The 18,173-nt window shown below is 42.8% G+C and overlaps 2 protein-coding genes and 1 long non-coding RNA gene across 11 annotated transcripts in view; 2 read left to right on the top strand and 1 right to left on the bottom strand.

Annotated features, from left to right (window-relative positions):
- Positions 1–3,595, bottom strand: part of LOC111097386 — an 18,540-nt gene extending 14,945 nt beyond the window's left edge. Inside the window, exon 1 of the long non-coding RNA XR_005354501.1 lies at positions 3,373–3,595. This is a non-coding gene — a long non-coding RNA (uncharacterized LOC111097386). The remainder of the gene's footprint in view (positions 1–3,372) is intronic.
- On the top strand, positions 3,575–18,173 carry SIGLECL1 (SIGLEC family like 1). 9 transcript variants are annotated; one of them, XM_038528037.1, is made up of 7 exons: positions 3,575–3,699; positions 4,318–4,395; positions 13,045–13,140; positions 14,521–14,802; positions 14,924–15,029; positions 16,184–16,340; positions 17,323–18,173. In XM_038528037.1, the coding sequence occupies exons 3-7, from the start codon at positions 13,116–13,118 to the stop codon at positions 17,335–17,337; spliced, it is 585 nt and encodes a 194-aa protein (XP_038383965.1). In that variant the 5' UTR covers positions 3,575–3,699; positions 4,318–4,395; positions 13,045–13,115; the 3' UTR covers positions 17,338–18,173. The 9 variants fall into 9 exon arrangements, with proteins under 9 accessions (XP_038383965.1, XP_038383957.1, XP_038383959.1 ...); XM_038528029.1 differs by having other exon boundaries at positions 16,184–18,173; XM_038528031.1 differs by having other exon boundaries at positions 13,011–13,140; positions 16,184–18,173.
- Positions 7,414–8,785, top strand: LOC119875997 (proteasome subunit alpha type-1-like). The gene has a single exon (XM_038528039.1). It carries the CDS (start codon positions 7,773–7,775, stop codon positions 8,397–8,399), a length of 627 nt encoding a protein of 208 aa, XP_038383967.1. The 5' UTR covers positions 7,414–7,772; the 3' UTR covers positions 8,400–8,785.

The raw sequence follows: 18,173 nt of genomic DNA, 5'->3' as shown, positions 1-18,173 counted from the left end.
CATCCCTTTCTCTCAGTCACATTCTTGCCACTTCTTGAACATTCCATGGCCTGTTGTGCTCTCCCTACTTCATTCACATGGTTCTATCTCATAGTGATAGTGTCCCCTTTCTCCATCTTCACAGCACGTATATATCTTCTGAGATCAACTTCCTCAGACAAGCTGCATTCTCTAACTGACCCCCACCCTCAGCCCTGCATTTTCCCATGGGTTGGATTAGGAAAGGAAAAAGATTTCAAATAAACTGCCTAACTTCACCTATTAAGGAACCAGACAAAGAAGAATAAACTAAACCCAAAGTTAGCAGAAGGGTTGAAATAAAAAGATTAAAATGGAGATGATTGAAAGAGAATGAAACAACAATAGAGAAAATCAACAAGACCAAAAGTTGGTTCTTTGAAAAAGATCAGTAAAATTGGCCTACGCTTAGCTAGATCAACTAAGAAAGAAAAAGACTCAAATTACAAAATGAGGAATAAAACTGAGGACATTGCTATTGATTTTACAAAAATAAAAAAGATTATAAGAGAGTACAATGAACAATTGTACAAGTTGGGTAACCTAGATAAATGAACACATTCCTGGAGACAAATAATCTAGCAAGATTCAATCATGAGGAAATAGAAAATATGATAGACCTATAATTAGTAAGGTTGAATCAGTAATCAAAAACCTCTCAACAAAGAAAAGCCCATGATCAGATGGTTTCAATGGGTGAATTCTACCAAACATTTAAAGAAGAATTAGAGATGCCTGGCTGACTCAATTGGTAGAGCATGTGACTTTTGATCTCAGAGTTGTAAGTTCAAGCCCACACTGGCTGTAGAGATTACTTAAAAATAATATCTTTAGAAAAAAATAATAAGAAAGAATAATAAATACCACCCCTTCTCAAACTCTTCCCAAAAAGATCAAAGAGCAGGGAATAGTTCCTAACTCATTCCATGAAGAGTTTATCCTGATGCCAAAGCCAAAGACACCACAAGAAAATGAAACTACAGACCAATATCCCTTAGATATGACAAAACACAGGCAACAAAAGAAAAAGAAGGTAAGTTGAACTTCATCAGAATTGAACATTTTTGTGCTTCTGATGACACTTTTGACATTGTAAAAAGGCAATCCACAAAATGGGAGAAAACATTTGCAAATCAGAAATGTGATAAAGGATTAACATCCACAACATAGAAAGAGGTCCTACAACTCAACAACAAATATAATAACCCAATTTTTTTAAATGGTGAAGGACTTGAATAGACATTTCTTCAAAGATATATAAATGGGAAGTGAACATATGAAAAGATGTTCAACATCACTAATCACTAGAGAAATGCTAATCAAGATCAAAACCAGAAAAAAATAAGGTTGATAAAGTTGTAGAGAAATTGGGACCCTTGTGCACTTATGAAGAGAATGCAAAATGCTGAAGCCACTATGTAAAACAGTATGGAGTTTCCTCAAAAAATTAAATGTAGAATTATAATATACCAAATAATTCTACACTGGATATTTACCCAAAGAAAACAAAAACACTAATTCAAAAGGATATATACATCCTTATGCTTACTGAAGCATTATTTACAATAGCCCAGACATATAGGTAACCCAAGTGTCCATTTGTCCATTGATAGATGAATGGGTGAAGATGTGGTATATGTATACATATACATACTGACATTACTCAGCCATAGAAAAGGATGAGGTTTTGCCATTTGCAACAATATGAATGGACATGAAGGGTATAATGCTAAGTGAAATAAATCAGACATAGACAAATACCATATGATTTCACTCATGTGGAATTTAAGAAACAAAACAAATGAACAAACAAAGATAAAAAGACAAAAAAATACTCTTAAATATTGAGAACAAACTGGTGGTTGCAATGAGGGAATTGGTAGGGGGATGAGTGAAACAGAGAATGGGGGTTAAGATACACAATAAGGGTGATGAGTACCGAGTATGTATAAAATTATTGAATGACTAGGGACACCTGGGTGGCTCAGCAGTTGGGCATCTGCCTTCAGCTCAGGGCATGACCCTGGAGTCGCAGAATGGAATCCCACATCGGGCTCCCTGCATGGAGCCTTCTTCTCCCTCTGCCTGTGTCTCTGCCTCTCTTTATCTCTGTCATGAATAAATAAATAAAATCTTAAAAAAAAAGAATTATTGAATGACTATATCGTACACCTAAAACTAACATATCACTCTATGTTAACTAAACTTCAATTAAAAAAAATTAAGGGACATCTGGGTGACTCAAAGGTTGAGCATATGCCTTTGGCTCAGGTTCTGATCCCAGGGTCCTAGTATCTAGTCCTACATCAGGCTCCCTGCATCTCCCTCTGCCTGTGTCTCTGCCTCTCTCTGTGTCTCTCATGAATAAATAAAAATCTTTAAAAAAAAAAAACATTAAAAAGCATTACCCCTCAGGAATATGCAGTTAAAATTACAATAAGGTATCACTACACAAACAAAATTTTAATGGCTAAAATTAAAGACCAGCTATTATCAGATGTTGACAAGGATGTGGAGCATCTGTAACTCATAGGTTGCTGGCTCAAGTGTTAACTGGTTCATCCACTTTGGAAAATTCTTTGGCAGTATTTGGCCAATTAAACATATGCCTAGAGGACACCTGGGTGACTCAGCGGTTGAGCATCTGCCTTCAGCTCAGAGCATGATCCTGGAGTCTGGGGATTGAGTTCCACATCTGACTCTCTACATGAAGCCTGCTTTTCCCCCTGCCTATGTCTCTGCCTCTCTCTCTCTCTCTCTGTGTGTGTGTGTGTGTCTCTCATGAATAAATAGATAAATAAAATCTTTTAAAAATAAAATAGTCAAATAAAAAAATAAATAAACATATGCTTAAATATGAATTTTTTTGTTGTTTTCCGTTTAAGAAATATTTATTGACAAGTACTATAGGAGATACAAAGATGACTCTGACATCTGTCCTGCCCAAAAGGAGCTTACAGTCTAGTAGGAGACAGAGTACATACATGGGACATGATGAGAGCTATGTTTCAGTAAGATGAATCAATCTCATACTGCTAACATGAAACTTTGAGTTCCTGTTCCCCCAGCCTGTTCATGATTAAATGAAAACTTATTGATGAATATTAAATATCCTCAATATTCCAAGCATGCAAGAAACTTCAGTAAAAACAAAACAAAAAAGAAAACAAACAAACAAACAAAAAAACCTCACCTCTGGCCACAGTGAGCTTACATTCTAGTGAAATAGACCATAAGCAAAACTATATTTAATAGCAATAAATGTCTTAAAATTTTTATGGTTAATTAAGTACTTAATGAGTACAACGAGGAACTGAGCCATCAGAGTTGGGAGGGTGGCGTGGTTTTCCTTACCAACATCAAAGCCTCTCCAAGAAGAAAGCGGACACCCACATTCCCACCGCACCGCGCGCCGCTCCTGCCTGCCTGGTTGCAGCTGCCTCATTGATTGGCTGCTGGGTAAGAGCGTTTGCAGCACTGATTGGCTGCGGCATAGGCCTGTGCCGCCGCTGATTGGCTGTAGAAGAGGCCCCTGCAGCCGCTGATTGGCTGCAGGGTAGACGCGCCCATGCAAGGCCAGAGCTCAGGACCAAAGGAGACTTCAGCCACTGCACATCTTCCCCTTGCACAGATGAAAGCTAACTGTTGTCACGAGCTCTTCTTGCCTTGTTGGCTTTTCTGGTAACCGTTGGGTGCGCGTCTTGCGTTGGGACTGCCCAAAGTGGGCTACCAGGAAAGCGGGGCTTCTCTGTCAGGCAGCCCTGCTCCGCAGATACGGGGTGGGTTAGACCCCAGGGCAGGGCCTTGAGCCTCTCAGGGGGACCGAAACCCCTGCTGGAGCAGTCAGCAGCAGCCGCTGGCTCATCAGTCCGCCCGTCACCAGGAGCCTGACTGAATTTAGCCTGCCACCAAGTAGGTCACTTGGTCAGCCCCAAGGGCAGCCAGAGGGTCCTCAGGTGATCTGTTGATTAATGATCAGATTAGTGCCCGTAGGAGGCAACAGGTAGTTCCTTGTGAACCAATTAATCAGTTAATAGGATAATCCACCCATTTTCCTTCGCAGACTGCCCTGTTAGTTAATTACGCACCCTCTGAAGCAGGCTCTTAATAAATTAATCTCCCTATAAGGCGCTCAGTCGTTGGTCCCACCGTTATCCCAAGTGTCAGCCAGTTAATCCACTTCACTGTTAGTCTTTGGTTTCCCTATAAAATCAGATTTCCGGTCAGCATAAGTAGGTCAGTTGATCCAAAAGAGGGTCCTTCCCACAGCAAGTTGGGAAAACCCTTTTTACCACTTAGATTCTGCCAAAGAAATACACCATCCCAAGTGTGCTGAGGACAAAGGATTTCCTGGAGCCCTTGGAACAGGAGCCAAAGGTAAAATGGAGAAGAGAAATGATGGGCAAAGGGAAATGGTAGAGGGAGAAGAGTAGAGAGGGTGGTTGGAGTCCTCCTGTGTATCTCTAAAGCCTGACAGAGAAGAAATCAGAGTTTTAGAGCTAGATGGATTACTATATCCCAAGTCATAAAACCCATTCATGTTACAGATGAGGAAATCAAAAGGAAAAGTGGAGAGGAGAAAATATTTGGCCAAGGCTATTCAGTGATTTACTAGCAGAGCCTGGGCCAAGACCCAGACAGGGCTCATCCCAACATCCAAATATGGTTTTATATCAGAGAAGGGCAAGGGGGGTGCAGGGGTGGGGGGGGTTGGCAGTGCAAAAAGGCAGCAGATGTGGCTTTCCTTCCTCTAGGTTTCTGCTCAACTGTCACCTCCTCAAAGAGGCCTTCTGTGACCACCCTACCTCAACTGTTTCCCCATGGCCACCACCCCATAACCCTCTATCTTATTATCCTGCATTATTTTTCTTCATAGTACTTAATAGTTATCAAATTATCTTAATTGCCAACTTGTTTATTGTCTGCCTTCCATACTAGAATGAGGACATGGATTGTCTCATTCTTGTTCACTGCCTTATCCCTAAAACAGTGCCTGACATAAAGAGGTACTCAAAATGTTGGTTGTTAGAAGGAATGAATGAGAGTGCCAGTCATTAGGGAATGTGCTTCCTGAGACTTATTAGAGGAAGCAGACTGAGTTTGGAAGTAGAGAGCCTCCACAGAGTGGCAGGACATGAGGTCAGAGAAGCAAAGTTCAAGAAGGCTACCAGTACAGAACTTTGACTTTTACTCTGAGTGAGATGAGAGCCACTGGAGAGTTTTGAGTGGAGAAAGGGTGGGATCTTACTGAGGTGTTGATAGAGTCCCTCCAGCTGCCACTGTGGGGAATAGAATGGACAGAGACTAAGGTAGAGCAGCAAGTCCAGTGAGCAGGTTACTGTAGCAATCTGGGTGAGAGAGGATGGTAGTTTGGGCCAGAGTGGCCTCAGTGGAGGTGATTGATTAGAAGTAGTGAGATTTTGAATTTATTTTAAAAGCCGTGCCAACATTTTCTGACATGGCTGTGGACTATGAGAGAAAAGAGAGTCAAAAGGGACTCCCGAGGTTTTGATTCTTGATTTCTTCCTAAGTATGACTTCATTTGATTTAGAGACGTGTTTCCTAAGTCTGAGGTGATTGATTTTTTTCTCCTTTTTCTGAGATGAGAGCAAAGATATTTAAACTTTTAACTTTACTTTCTACCCTTACTCTGCTGCTGGTTGGCCAAACAATATAAGTAGTTTATATATTTTCTGTTCTCTTGAAAGTTAGTGTGGAGAAAGAGGAACTTGAGTTTTATTATTTTTTTAAGATCTTATTTATTTCTTTATGCAAGACACAGAGGCAGAGACACAGGCAGAAGGAGAAGCAGGCTCCCAATGGGGAGGCTGGTGAGGAATTTGATCCCAGGGGTCACGAACTGAACTGAAGGCAGACTCTCAACCACTGAGCCACAGGTGCCCTAAGGAACTTAAGTTTTACATCTGTCTCTAAGTACACTTGCTCAGTGCATTAAGGAAGTCACTTACTTCTCCAAGCTTCAGTTTCTTCCTCCACAAGAAGGAAATCCTAAGACTTAATTCCTTGGAGTTTCTGGAAATAAACGAAGACTGCTCAAATGAGAACAAACAAGTTACTTATTCAGAGCTTGCTGTAGCCAGAGTCAGCCACCATCACTTGCATTCCGCCAACAACTCAAAGGCAGGTAGCATAGTGGGAAAAAGAAGTTTCAGACAGGGTCTGCTTAGAGATTGTGATCATAGGTAAGCTGAAGGTTAGCTAATTACAAATTGGGGTATCTTATGTGATTGAATTGTGAGCAGATTTAACTTTCTTTGATCGGTTCTGAGCTGGAAGCAGGGGCAAAAAATAGGGAACCTGGTATTCATTGCCCAATCCTGACTGTTCTGTGCCAATTGCTGCAGATATTGTGGTTTGGGACTGTTCACTGACTTTGCAGTTGGAAACAGAAATTAGATTTGTGAGAACCTAGTTCAGTGAAACATACGTTTTGGGAAGGAGTAAGGATGTGAAGTCAGGGGATGATGAATATTTTTTTCATGTCCCCAAAGTCACTTGTGGACATGAAAATGCAACTGTTCTGCAATTAGATATAAGAGGTTAATGTTACCAATTTTTAAAAAAATTATGGATCCAACTCTGGAAGAGTTGACTCAGTGGATGCATAAAGAAATTCAAAATCTCAAGAAACAAATTAAATGTACAATCCTTTTGGCTAGTTTTATCTATAAAAGCTAAAATGAAAGTAAAGAAAAGCGCTGGAGTGGATCCTGACACTGGGCCAAGTTTGATTTCTGTCCAGTCTGAACTATGGCTGCTAACCTCAGAGCTGCTACTAAAAGGAAAAGCCATGTTGAAACAACAGGTAGCAAAGAAAATTAGAGTAATTCACAAGAGAATGAAAGACAAAGGGCTGGGGTGGCTGTCTGTTAAACATCTGACCCTTGACTTTGGCTCAGGTCATGATCTCAGGGTCATGGGATCAAGTCCTGTGTGGCTCTGCTCCCCACCCCCATGCAATCTTTCTCTCAGATAAATAAATAAAATCAGAAAGAAAGAAAGAAAGAAAGAAAGAAAGAAAGAAAGAAAGAAAGAAAGAAAGAAAGAAAGAAGAAAGAAAGAAAGAAGAAAGAAAGAAAGAAAGAAAGAAAGAAAGAAAGAAAGAAAGAAAGAAAGAAAGAAAAAGGAAAGTGTCAAAGTGACTCATCCGGGGGGTTCCCAGGTAGCTCAGGATTCCCTGGGTGGCTCAGCAGTTTAGCACCTCCCTTCAGCCCGGGCTGTGATCCTGGAGTCCTGGGATCGAGTTCCACATCAGGCTCCCTGCATGGAGCCTGCTTTTTCCTCTCTCTCTGTCTCTCTCTCTCGTGAATAAATAAATAAAATGTTTAAAAAAAAGGGGGGGGGGGGATTCATCCCAAAGAGAAGAAAATCTTTAAACCATTATTAAGAAATAGAATGGACATTGATGGGATTAAAAACAGAGGTCTTAGAACAGTGCTCTTGGAGTTTGGGTGGACCAGGGGGAGCCCCAGATGGTCCCTCAACTTTGAAGGATCCTAATCAAGTCTATTCTAGTTACTCTAAATTGGAGGAATTTCAAAAGCCAGAAGGCAAATGTGACAATGGGACTCTAACTTCAAACTGCCTGAGGTGATGATCTCATAATTAATCAAGATAAAGATTGGGGCCGGAGGCCGCAGCGGATCCGCGCCGGAACCGTGTTTCGCAACCAGTATGACAATGACGTCACTGTTTGGAGCCCTCAGGGCAGGATTCATCAAATTGAATATGCAATGGAAGCTGTCAAACAAGGTTCAGCCACAGTTGGTCTGAAATCAAAAACCCATGCGGTGTTGGTTGCATTGAAGAGAGCACAGTCAGTGCTTGCAGCGCATCAGAAGAAAATTCTTCATGTTGATAACCATATTGGTATCTCAATTGCGGGACTTACTGCTGATGCTAGACTGTTATGTAATTTTATGCGCCAGGAGTGTTTGGATTCCAGATTTGTATTTGACAGACCTCTTCCTGTGTCTCCTCTTGTATCTCTAATTGGAAGCAAGACCCAGATACCAACACAACGGTATGGCCGGAGACCATATGGTGTTGGACTGCTTATTGCTGGTTATGATGATATGGGCCCTCACATTTTCCAAACCTGTCCATCTGCCAACTATTTTGACTGTAGAGCCATGTCCATTGAAGCCCGTTCTCAATCAGCTCGCACTTACTTGGAGAGACATATGTCTGGGTTTATGGAGTGCAATTTGAATGAACTGGTTAAACATGGTCTGCGTGCCTTACGAGAGACACTTCCTGCAGAACAGGACCTAACTACAAAGAATGTTTCCATTGGAATTGTTGGTAAAGACTTGGAGTTTACGATTTATGATGATGATGATGTTCCTGGAAGGTCTTGAAGAAAGACCACAGAGAAAGGCACAGCCTGCTCAACCTGCTGATGAACCTGCAGAAAAGGCTGATGAACCAATGGAGCATTAAGTCACAAACCAGTCTATATGTGTATTATCAAATATGTAAGAATGCAGGAGCCCTTACTGATGACAGTAATCTATACTTTGAACCAAAAGATGCAGCGTGGTCTTCTGGTATGTTTTAGGAATCGGTCCAGATGTGTTTTTCCCAAGTAACTTGTCTGAACCATATAATGGTGTGCATTTTTCTTTGAGAGGGTCTATATAATCATTTTCTAGAAAGTATAGTTATCTGTACTAATGTTTTTATATGAAGAACATAGTGTCTTTGTGGTTTTAAAGACAACTGTGAAATAAAATTGTTTCACCTGAAAAAAAAAAAAAAGATAAAGATTGGTTAAAAAAAAAAAAAAAAGGCCTGGGTTCTTTGGCTCCATGCTCAGCTGGAGACTCAAAGCCATAGACACATTAATGGTAAAATGGTCTGGAGAAGAGATGTTTCTGGGACTCCTTAAGCTGGGCACCCCATGCATTGTGAGTCCTAGTGAGAATTAAAGTTACATTGGGAAGATACAGGAATACAAGTATTAAGGGGGTTAAAGTGAGGGTTTAAGATAGAAATGGAATACTTGAACAGATTTTATGTAAAGCCATTGTGTCTCTCCTTCCTTTATCTGAATGTAAGTAGGTGCCGTGTCTTACTAGAGGACATTTCCCTTACCTAGCACTATGAAACAGGAGGCATGTAAATCCTCCCTTCAACCAATATTGATTGGACATGCTAAATGGGAGCCAATAAAATTGCCCAAGCCCAAACAGGTTGTTAATTTGAAAAATATAGGCTATCTGGTGAAAAAAAGAAAAAATGTCAGATACCTACTGTTTGATTGGCTTATTTCAATTTTGGTTGACGCATATTCTACATTTGGGACTATGGCTAGCCCCTAACCATAAAGCTGCTAGAATGAGGTCTTTAAAGTCCTTATGGAAACTGCAGTTTATAACAAAAGCCAGTGAGCACCACCCAGTGGCGATCTCTGGGATTTTTCTTTTTAATCAGAAAATTTCCATTTGAAAGACAACCAGCTAGCTTGTTGGCCTTTGACTGAAACTGCCGGTAAGAACTGAAGGAAGTAAAATAATCCTAAAACCTGAAATACTCATGATATCTTTGGTAATGTTGGATAAACTTGCTAACAATGAAGGCTATGCCCAGAAGAGTTTAGTAATAAAATGGAAATGGTTTATAGAGGAACATGCTACCAAGGGATTATGAGGAGGTATTCATTGTATTCACAAGCAGGTGGTCTTTTTTTCCCTCTTTTACCACCTGAGGCGATGCCAGATCCTATTGCTACTTGGATGGTAGCAATAAGTACCTCTCAAATGACCAACAAAGAGCTGCTTGGTTTATGGAAGGCTGTTCCAAGATGAATGAGTTCCTTTGAATGGGAAATATTAGCAATGGTATGCTAGTAAATATTTACTAACTGGATCTCCAAAGGGAAAAGAAAGCCCTGAATTGTAGCATTGCCAAACAGTCCCCCCCCCACCATAGACAGTTTCAAGCTACCAATTCATGATACAGGATTAAGAAGAGATCCAGTAGCACACCATTATGTAGTATTTCCATCATACAGATTAAATAGATGTAAATAACCTCAAGAACACAGATAACAGTAAAATGTACTAGACAAATTAGGAACTAATCAGTTTCAAGTAATTATTACCTTTGTCTTTAACATAGTTTGTTTATGAATTTATATAACTTAATTTATAGTAATGACTGTGCTTTTGACACCCAGTTTGCAACATTCTTAAAAATTTAATAATTAGCTTCCTTAAGCTGGTTCACACAGGCTCCAGCACATTGATGGATGTTATTTAGAAACCGAGATTTAGGTGCTAGGCATGTTTATTGCTATGGATGTCTCATTGCTTCTAGGCTCTTTCTGTGAACAAAACATGGAAATAGAATTTGTTTGTTTTTTAACCACGGGTTTGTACTGATATTGCCAATTAAAATCAAACTTTACTTTCTTCTCTTAAATTATTGTATTTTGGGCAGCCCGGGTGGCTCAGCGATTTAGCACCTGCCTTCAGCCCAGGGTGTAATCCTGGAGACCAGGGATCAAGTCCCACGTCAGGCTCCCTACATGGAGCCTGCTTCTCCCTCTGCCTGTCTCTCTCTGTGTGTGTGTGTGTGTGTGTGTGTGTGTGTCTCATGAATAAATAAATAAAATCTTAAAAAAAAATTATTGTATTTTATATTGTTTCTCTTTTTCCTTACTGTGAAAATCTTTAAAACATAGTTTCAAAATTACAATACCAATACTGATAGCTTTCTTTGTCCCCCCTTTAGACAGTACAGCCAAAGCACTGCGTTCAAAAGTTATTTGAAATAGATATTCTTCCAGAATTGTTCTATTATTGTGTTTGTTTACTAGCTCTTGTTTGTGTTCAATTTTAGGGTTTTGCTTTCTTTTTTCCCTTCTAAGTTTAAGTGACCTTTCTGAACAGTAAAATACCAATTTGGTTGGAAAGGTTTTTTTCTCTTTGACCAGAACCATGTTACCTGAATACGAGGACATATATGTAAGGGAACCTGGGAACATTACTATTTATTATCTTCAGTCTCTGTATTGGGGACAGTGCAACAGGGACAGTGGTGCTGAGATACCTGTTGGGTCCGAAGCCAGCAGTGTCTGCCACAAGGAATTATAGATGGACACAGGAAGGAATCTAGACAAAGGACACATCCCCTCATCCTGCCTTTTCCAGAAATTAATGCAGACATGAGAGACTTGTAGCCCAGAGAGGAAAAGGATCTGTCTGTGGTCCTCTGGGGAATCAGTGACATAGCTTACGTAATCAGTGCTCCAATCCAGGGCTCCTGCTCTTAATGCTTTGCCAAAAAAAGAGGGGGGGGGGGCGAGATAATTTCATGAAAAGTGAGACTGACATTTGAACATTTATCAGTGACTATCAAAGGTCACTTTCTAAGCTGTTCTGAGATCACAAGGGTCTATTTGTTGTATAGCCTTCCCTTAAAGAGTTCAGTCTGAGGTAGATTCTCTACTAAGTTATTTCTTTTTTTTTTTTTAAGTTATTTCTTTAGTTTCCCAACTAGAGTGACCTAACCAAATGAGAGTTTGTCTTCCTCATGTAAGGACATATTCAGAGGTAGGCTGTGCCGCCTGGTTGAGTGTCTGCCTTCAGCGCAGGTCATGATCCCAGGTCCTGGGATCGAGTCCTGTATCAGGCTCCCCACAGGGAGCCTGCTTCTCCTTCTGTCTCTGTCTCTGTCCCTCTGTCTGTGTGTCTCATGAATAAATAAAATCTTTTAAAAAAAATAGAATATTCCTTCATGAGCGGCACTCATCGTTGTAGATACTTCATGGCTGCCAAGTGGCTGTTCTACCTCTAGTAGCACATCCATATTTTAGGGAGGAAGGAGAAGGAAGTGACAAGGAAGAAGGAAATGACAATATTAGGAAAAGGAGACTTCCCCAGGAATCTTCAGCTCACTTCCACTAAAACAATATCATGTGTCCCACCTTAACTGCAAAGGAATCTAGACAAAGTGGTGCTTTAGCTTGCAGCATCACACCCCTAAACAAAGCTGGATTTGTTGTAACGAAGAGCAGGGTAGGTAGTTGTCTGGCTGCACAAAAACAAATAACTTTAGTAGAAGGAAAAAACTGATTCTTTCCTCAAAAGACAACAAATGAAATAATGTGGTAATTCTGGAAGGGGAAAGATTTCCCCACTTGAGACTGGGTAGGAAGATCAGGAAAGGTTGCATGCAGGAGGTGACACTGAACTCAGCTCTGAAATTGAAGTAGGATGTGAATGTGAATGAAGCGGAGTTGCAAGAGGAATAGCTGTGAAAGGGAGAAATCCCTGAATGATGGGAGAAGAATGTTTAGGGGGAGCACTAAAGAAGGTAGCGTTTTCCCTTTGGCATGGAAAATGTTGAGAAAGGCACAGGGAGACAGAAAAGCAAGGGTCAGGGAAAATTTCAGAGAACCTCATTTTCACAGCAAGGAAGTTTGGAACTTTTCCTATGAGTAGTAGGAATTCCTGTCCATTTTCGTTTTCCCAAAGGATCTCTGAAGGCTACCCCATCCTCTCCATCCTCACGGCCCACTCAGTAACGCAAGCATGTCATTCTTTCCTGACCACCTCTCCAGGTTCCTCCCTGGCCACTTGACCTGAGTTGCTCTGGTCTACACCATTTCTCCCGTGGCCCCAATGGGCTATTCCAAACACCCAGACTGGCCCTGACCCTCTGAGGTACACAGCCCTTCCGTGAATCCCTATTAGCTTTGAGACAGAACCCAAAGACCCTAGTAACTGAGTTTCTCCCAAGTGGGCTGGGACTGGGAGGGAAAGACCAGAGGAGAGAGAAGGACACGTGGCATTGAGGCCTCTCAGAGGTGGTAGGTGTGCTGCCTGTCCCTAGATGCTCTTGAATATCCCATCCCACATAATTCCTGCTTCTGAGAGTGAACAGGCCTCCAGGATGACCAGAGACAGAAGCCCCTGGCTTGCTAAGAATACTTTCTGCTCTCCCAACCACACATCCTCTTCCAGTTATTCATCATCTCATCCCTTCTGAACCACACAGCTCTGATGTGAGAGCCAGCTGCGGCAAAGGTCCTAGCACCTCCTCTTCCTGAGGACTGCCGGCTGCTACAGATGGCAGTACCACTGCTGCAGCTGGGTGAGTGGGATGAGAGGCAGTGCTGGAGCTGTCTGAGGCTCTGGGACTGGGGTGGATGGGCTGCGGGGGTGTGAAAAAAGAGGACATAAGGGTGTAGGGTACCAAATAACCAACATGGTTTAGACTGTGTGCCGAGTCCTGGTGGGACTGGGAGAGTCTGGGGTGAACAGCAGATTGGGCCAGGGAGCTGAGTTGGGGGTGAGGGTGGGCGTTCAGCCATGGTCGTTGAAAGCATGAGAGCACTAGGAGCTGGAAGGCCCAGGGTTAGCCCATGTCTGTCATCCACAGGCATGCTTTCCCAGATGGTAAAAATAAATAATCCAGAGGACAAGCAGTGCGGGATAGTCCCTGCAAATTCCTCATTCCCTCAAGTGACCTAGATGAGAAGACCAAATCAAGGGTTACTGGTTAAAATCACCCCTTTCTTCCTGTAACCTCAAACAACTCCAGTGAAAAAGTGTGTGGAAACAGTAAGAACCATTCCTTCCTTATTAACTGGCAAGTCACCAGTGGACAACATAGCCTACCTATTCTTTTTTATTTTTTTTTATTTTTTTTTCAATTTTCATTTATTTATGATAGAGAGAGAGAGAGAGAGGCAGAGACACAGGCAGAGGGATAAGCAGGCTCCATGCACCGGGATGCCCGATGTGGGATTCGATCCCAGGTCTCCAGGATTGCGCCCTGGGCCAAAGGCAGGCGCCAAACCGCTGCGCCACCCAGGGATCCCTATACCCTACCTATTCTATGTAGAGTGAGGCAGTCTCGAATATTCTTACCCAGAAAATACCATAGCAATCTCTGCTTAGGATGAGTGCTCAATCAAAGGTCACCTTGGACTGGGAAGAAAGAAGTCTAGAAGGGTGTTCTGTTACCCATTCTCCATATATTCAGCTAGGAACACTGCCAACCTTAGGGCATCCATTCTTACATCCATGATAGTATGACACAGGTTCAGAGAATACCCCTATTTTTCAAACTGGGAAAGAGCAGAGAGAGGAGAAGTGACTTGCCCAACGGCATCCAGACTGTAAGAGACAGAGTTGATCATAGGTGGATCTAAGGAGTAGAGCCTGAGGGATGGAAGGAAGAGGGAAGTAGGAGCTGAGACTGGGAAGTCTAACCTGGGGGTGGCAGTGGGGGTCAGGTAAGGGGTCAGAAGCAATGTAGATCCTCAGAAAGTTCCCTTGCCATTAGTCAGGTCCAGGTGAAGAGAGAGAATAAAGGAGAACTGGTCTGTGAAGCCTTGCTCCTCTGGGCTTCCAGAAAGTCTTTCTGAAGTTCCTTGGGAATCATGAATGAGGAGAAGGCTGGGTCCTGGAGGAAATGGAGAAAGGAAGTCAGGATTCCTTGCTAAATGCTGTCCCTACCTCCCCACAGCACCTGCCAGGCTGCTCTATTCCTCTTGTTCCTTGGAGAAGACTCTGCAGTGCAGCTGTTCTTTCCATGGGATCCCCACACCCTCTGTGCAGTGGTTGATGGACAGTGTCCCTGTAGGTGTGAACAACACAGATGGCAGACTCCAGGTGACTTCCATCTTAATTGCCCCCTGGGCCAACAGCACCATCAGTTTGACAGAGCAGCCAAAAATGAGCACAAGCCTTCTCTGTAAAGGGAAGAACCAAAATGGAACCCATGCTTTGAGCATCCTACTGATGCCAAGTAAGGGTAGAGGGGGCCCAGTGACTGGGTGAGGAAGAGTGGGAGGGGGAGGGAGCAGAGCTTTGGTTCCAATTCCAAGGCCTCAGGAGAGAAGCCTTTCTCACATGCTCCCTTTATCCAGGAAAGAGCTCTTTCCTTCCCACGATGTTCATGAAAGGGCTGATCCAGGGCGTTGTCTATGGAGCCATTACAACTGCAGTGCTGTTCCTTTGCCTCATCCCACTCATGTGAGTACCAAGGCTAAAATTCTACCTGGCAGGCCCTGGCTGCAGTGCTGGCATGGAAAGGGAAAGACAGGACCTCTGCCCCCCAAGGAGCTCAGGGTCTGGCAAGCTAAGAAGGCATCAAACATGGTTGCTACAGTCCAGGGCCATCAGGACTATGTTGAGCCACAAACAGTTCCAAGGGACAGGGGTTTTCAGTGAATTTCATAAAGGAGAAAGCAAAGGAGGAAGTGACAGTTCTGGAGAAGCCAGCAGAGTCCCCGGAGTGCTGTCTGAAGCAGTCCCGGGGGTGCTGAGTACTCATTTGTTAGGTGGAAAGTAGTATATGCATACCCCAGAGACACATTTGAGGAATTGCCAGTGTCTTTGTGCAATGTCAGGTGCATTGAGAATGAGAGGAAATGGCTAAAACTGAAGTTGGAAAAGCTTCTTGGTGTTAGTTTATAAAGACTCTTGAAAGTTGACTAAATGTATTGGCTAGAAGCCCAGAATGAGAAGGGCAGAGTTGCCAGAGGTCAGGCCAGAGAGTTTAGCAGGGGGGCCTCTGGCCAGTGCAAGTATCTTGGACTTGATCCTCAATTAGGATCCATAAAACAGTGCTAAACTGGAAAGGAAAGCTCCTCATACAAGGTGTCTGTACACAGATCAAAGAGCAAGAGCCCAAAGGCCTGAAACAAGGCAGGAAGTTGGTGCCACAGACTGCACAGCAAAGAGCCAGGTTTGAGCCAGGCAAGTGATGAGGTAAGAGAGATGTAAGAGTAGATGGCAGTAAGAGAGTAAGAGAGATGGGACTGGGGACTGACTGGCTATCAGAGGTGAGAAGGAAGAAACATAAGGTGGCAGGACAAACTGAGGAGCTATTTTTAGAGCATAATAAGCGGTACTTAAAGACCAATAACAATCCTTTACAGTTTGTAAAGCCCTTTCATAGCTGACCTCATCTGAGCCCCAGAGCCTAATAAGCAAGGTCTCCCCACAGAGGACAAATCAATTCACAGAGAGGCTGTGTGGCTTGCCCTTGATAACACACCAAGCCAATGGGGTCATTGAGGCTCTAAACCAGAACTTCTGGTCAAGATTAGAGCCCTTGAGGGGGGGTGGGGGAGCGGTGGCATGGAGGTAGAGAGCCAGAACTAATCAAGGGGTCATTTCCTTAGAATGAAACCTATCAGAATGAAGCTGGCAAAGAAAATTACAGCCGTCAAAGTAGAAAAGAGCCCTAAAGTCAGAGCAAGCCAAGAATCCAAGATGTCTCTGAAGCCTAAGGAACAAGAAAAACCCACAATCACCCCAATTTCAGAGAACTGGATATTGGTGGGTATCCATTGTGTCTGGAATCTTCTCTATCAGAATAGTGGCAATAAGACTCACAAAGAGAAACACAGACAGTGTTTAAAGGAATTATCATCCTCAATCCTATAGGGCATCTAGAATGCCAGAATGTGCTGGCAGACCACTTATGGATGATGAAGCTAAGGCCCAAAGAAGGGAAGATGAAAATTAAGACAAAGACTAATTCAAATCAGCAATGTACACACACACACACACACACACACACACACACACCCCTTCACACTGAATCCACACTGAGAAGGTTGAAAGAGCCCCTAAGAGTGGTTGTGGCATCAGAGTGGAAACTAAAGGCTTTGGTCTCTGAGTGCCTGGCAGACTGGTCAACACAGTCTGTAGATGCCACAGGCCCAAGTTAGGCTGAAGTGCTTGAAAACTATGCCAAAGCCAAGGTACTCCTTCATTTACTTTGGACCCCACATCCTCAGCAGGGCTTGGAAGAGACAGGCCTCAGTATTATTTACAATTTATAATTCTCTAGGACTAGAAATGCCCTGCTGCCCTCCTTACACACTGTGCTAGGATATGGTATTCCTTCGTGGATAAACCATACATCTGTTAAATTCTACCAAAGTGTCCTGCAGTATCTCCTACCTTCCATGCTGGGCAATGCTGGGGTGTTGGAAATGGATGAGACTCAAGCCCTGTCCTCAGAGAGCAATCAGGCCGGTGGGAAGGCAGCCTTAAAGTAACTGGGCTGAGATGGAGTTATGGTTGCCCGGAGGTCTGGGCTCCTGGTGCCGGGAATGCACACAGAGAACCAGCAGGAGAAGACAGGGTCACAGACTCCAATCATGAGATTCTGAGAAAAGGTGAAACCAATGTCTGCTCCACATTGCCTTAATTCTGTACTTAAAGAGAGAGACAAGATTCTTTCCTTTTAAGATTTGAATACCTCACCTCTAGACCTATTCCAATATCTTCTTTCTTTGCCCCTGCTCTGTAGCATCCCTTACCCTAACCTTCCAGAAAAAGCAAGATAAACTGGAACTGATAAAGCCTGTGAAAACTACATGCCTACCTGGAGTCCCCTGTCTGTGGAATTACTAAAGTCCACAGAATCCTCAGCAACCCCAGAAATCCTGGAGTCTATTAGTCCCTGGAGTCTCCTCAGCTCACAAGCTCCCTCAAGCCCCATCTGTCCCTCACACTGATGCTCCATTGAATAGGGTTACTCTGGGACCTGGTCTTAGAACCTTTCAAAGAAAATTCTATGATCTGTCATTCGGGTTAACTAGAAGAAATATGCCCTGGCCTGGAATGGTGTCAAAGGAAGGCAAAATAAATGTGAGACTATAATCCACCAAGAAGTAGCTTTTGAACCCCTACAGTATGCTCAGAACCTGGAATATACATATAACAGCACCAGACTTTAGAACCATCATATATAGATTGAGTACCAACTTCAGTGCTTAGTGGCTGTATACCTTTGGATAAGACCTTTCACCACTGCCCTGAGGCATACGTGGGTGGGGAGTGAATTAAAAGTGGTGTCCAGAGGTGCAGGTGGAGAAAAGACACAAAGACAGTCCCTGAATGCCAAGATAAAGCATTGAAGTTTTATCTTCTACAATCTTAATCCTGATTCCCTTAGAATATAAATTCCACAAGAACCGGGATCTTGTCTGTCTTGTTTTCTGCTTATACCACCAACACCTAGAATGGTACCTAGAATATAAGACTCTCAAAAATGTTTGTTGATAAGGAGGGCATGTGATATGATGTGATAAGCATTGGGTGTTATATGTTGGCAAATTGAATTGAAACTTAAAAAATAAAAACCGTATTAGAATAATA

Source organism: Canis lupus, chromosome 1 (genome assembly GCF_011100685.1).
Source record: "Canis lupus familiaris isolate Mischka breed German Shepherd chromosome 1, alternate assembly UU_Cfam_GSD_1.0, whole genome shotgun sequence".
Lineage (NCBI taxonomy): Eukaryota > Metazoa > Chordata > Mammalia > Carnivora > Canidae > Canis > Canis lupus.
The sequence above is the reverse complement of the archived record's forward strand: the minus strand, read 5'-3'. Positions and strand labels throughout refer to the sequence as shown.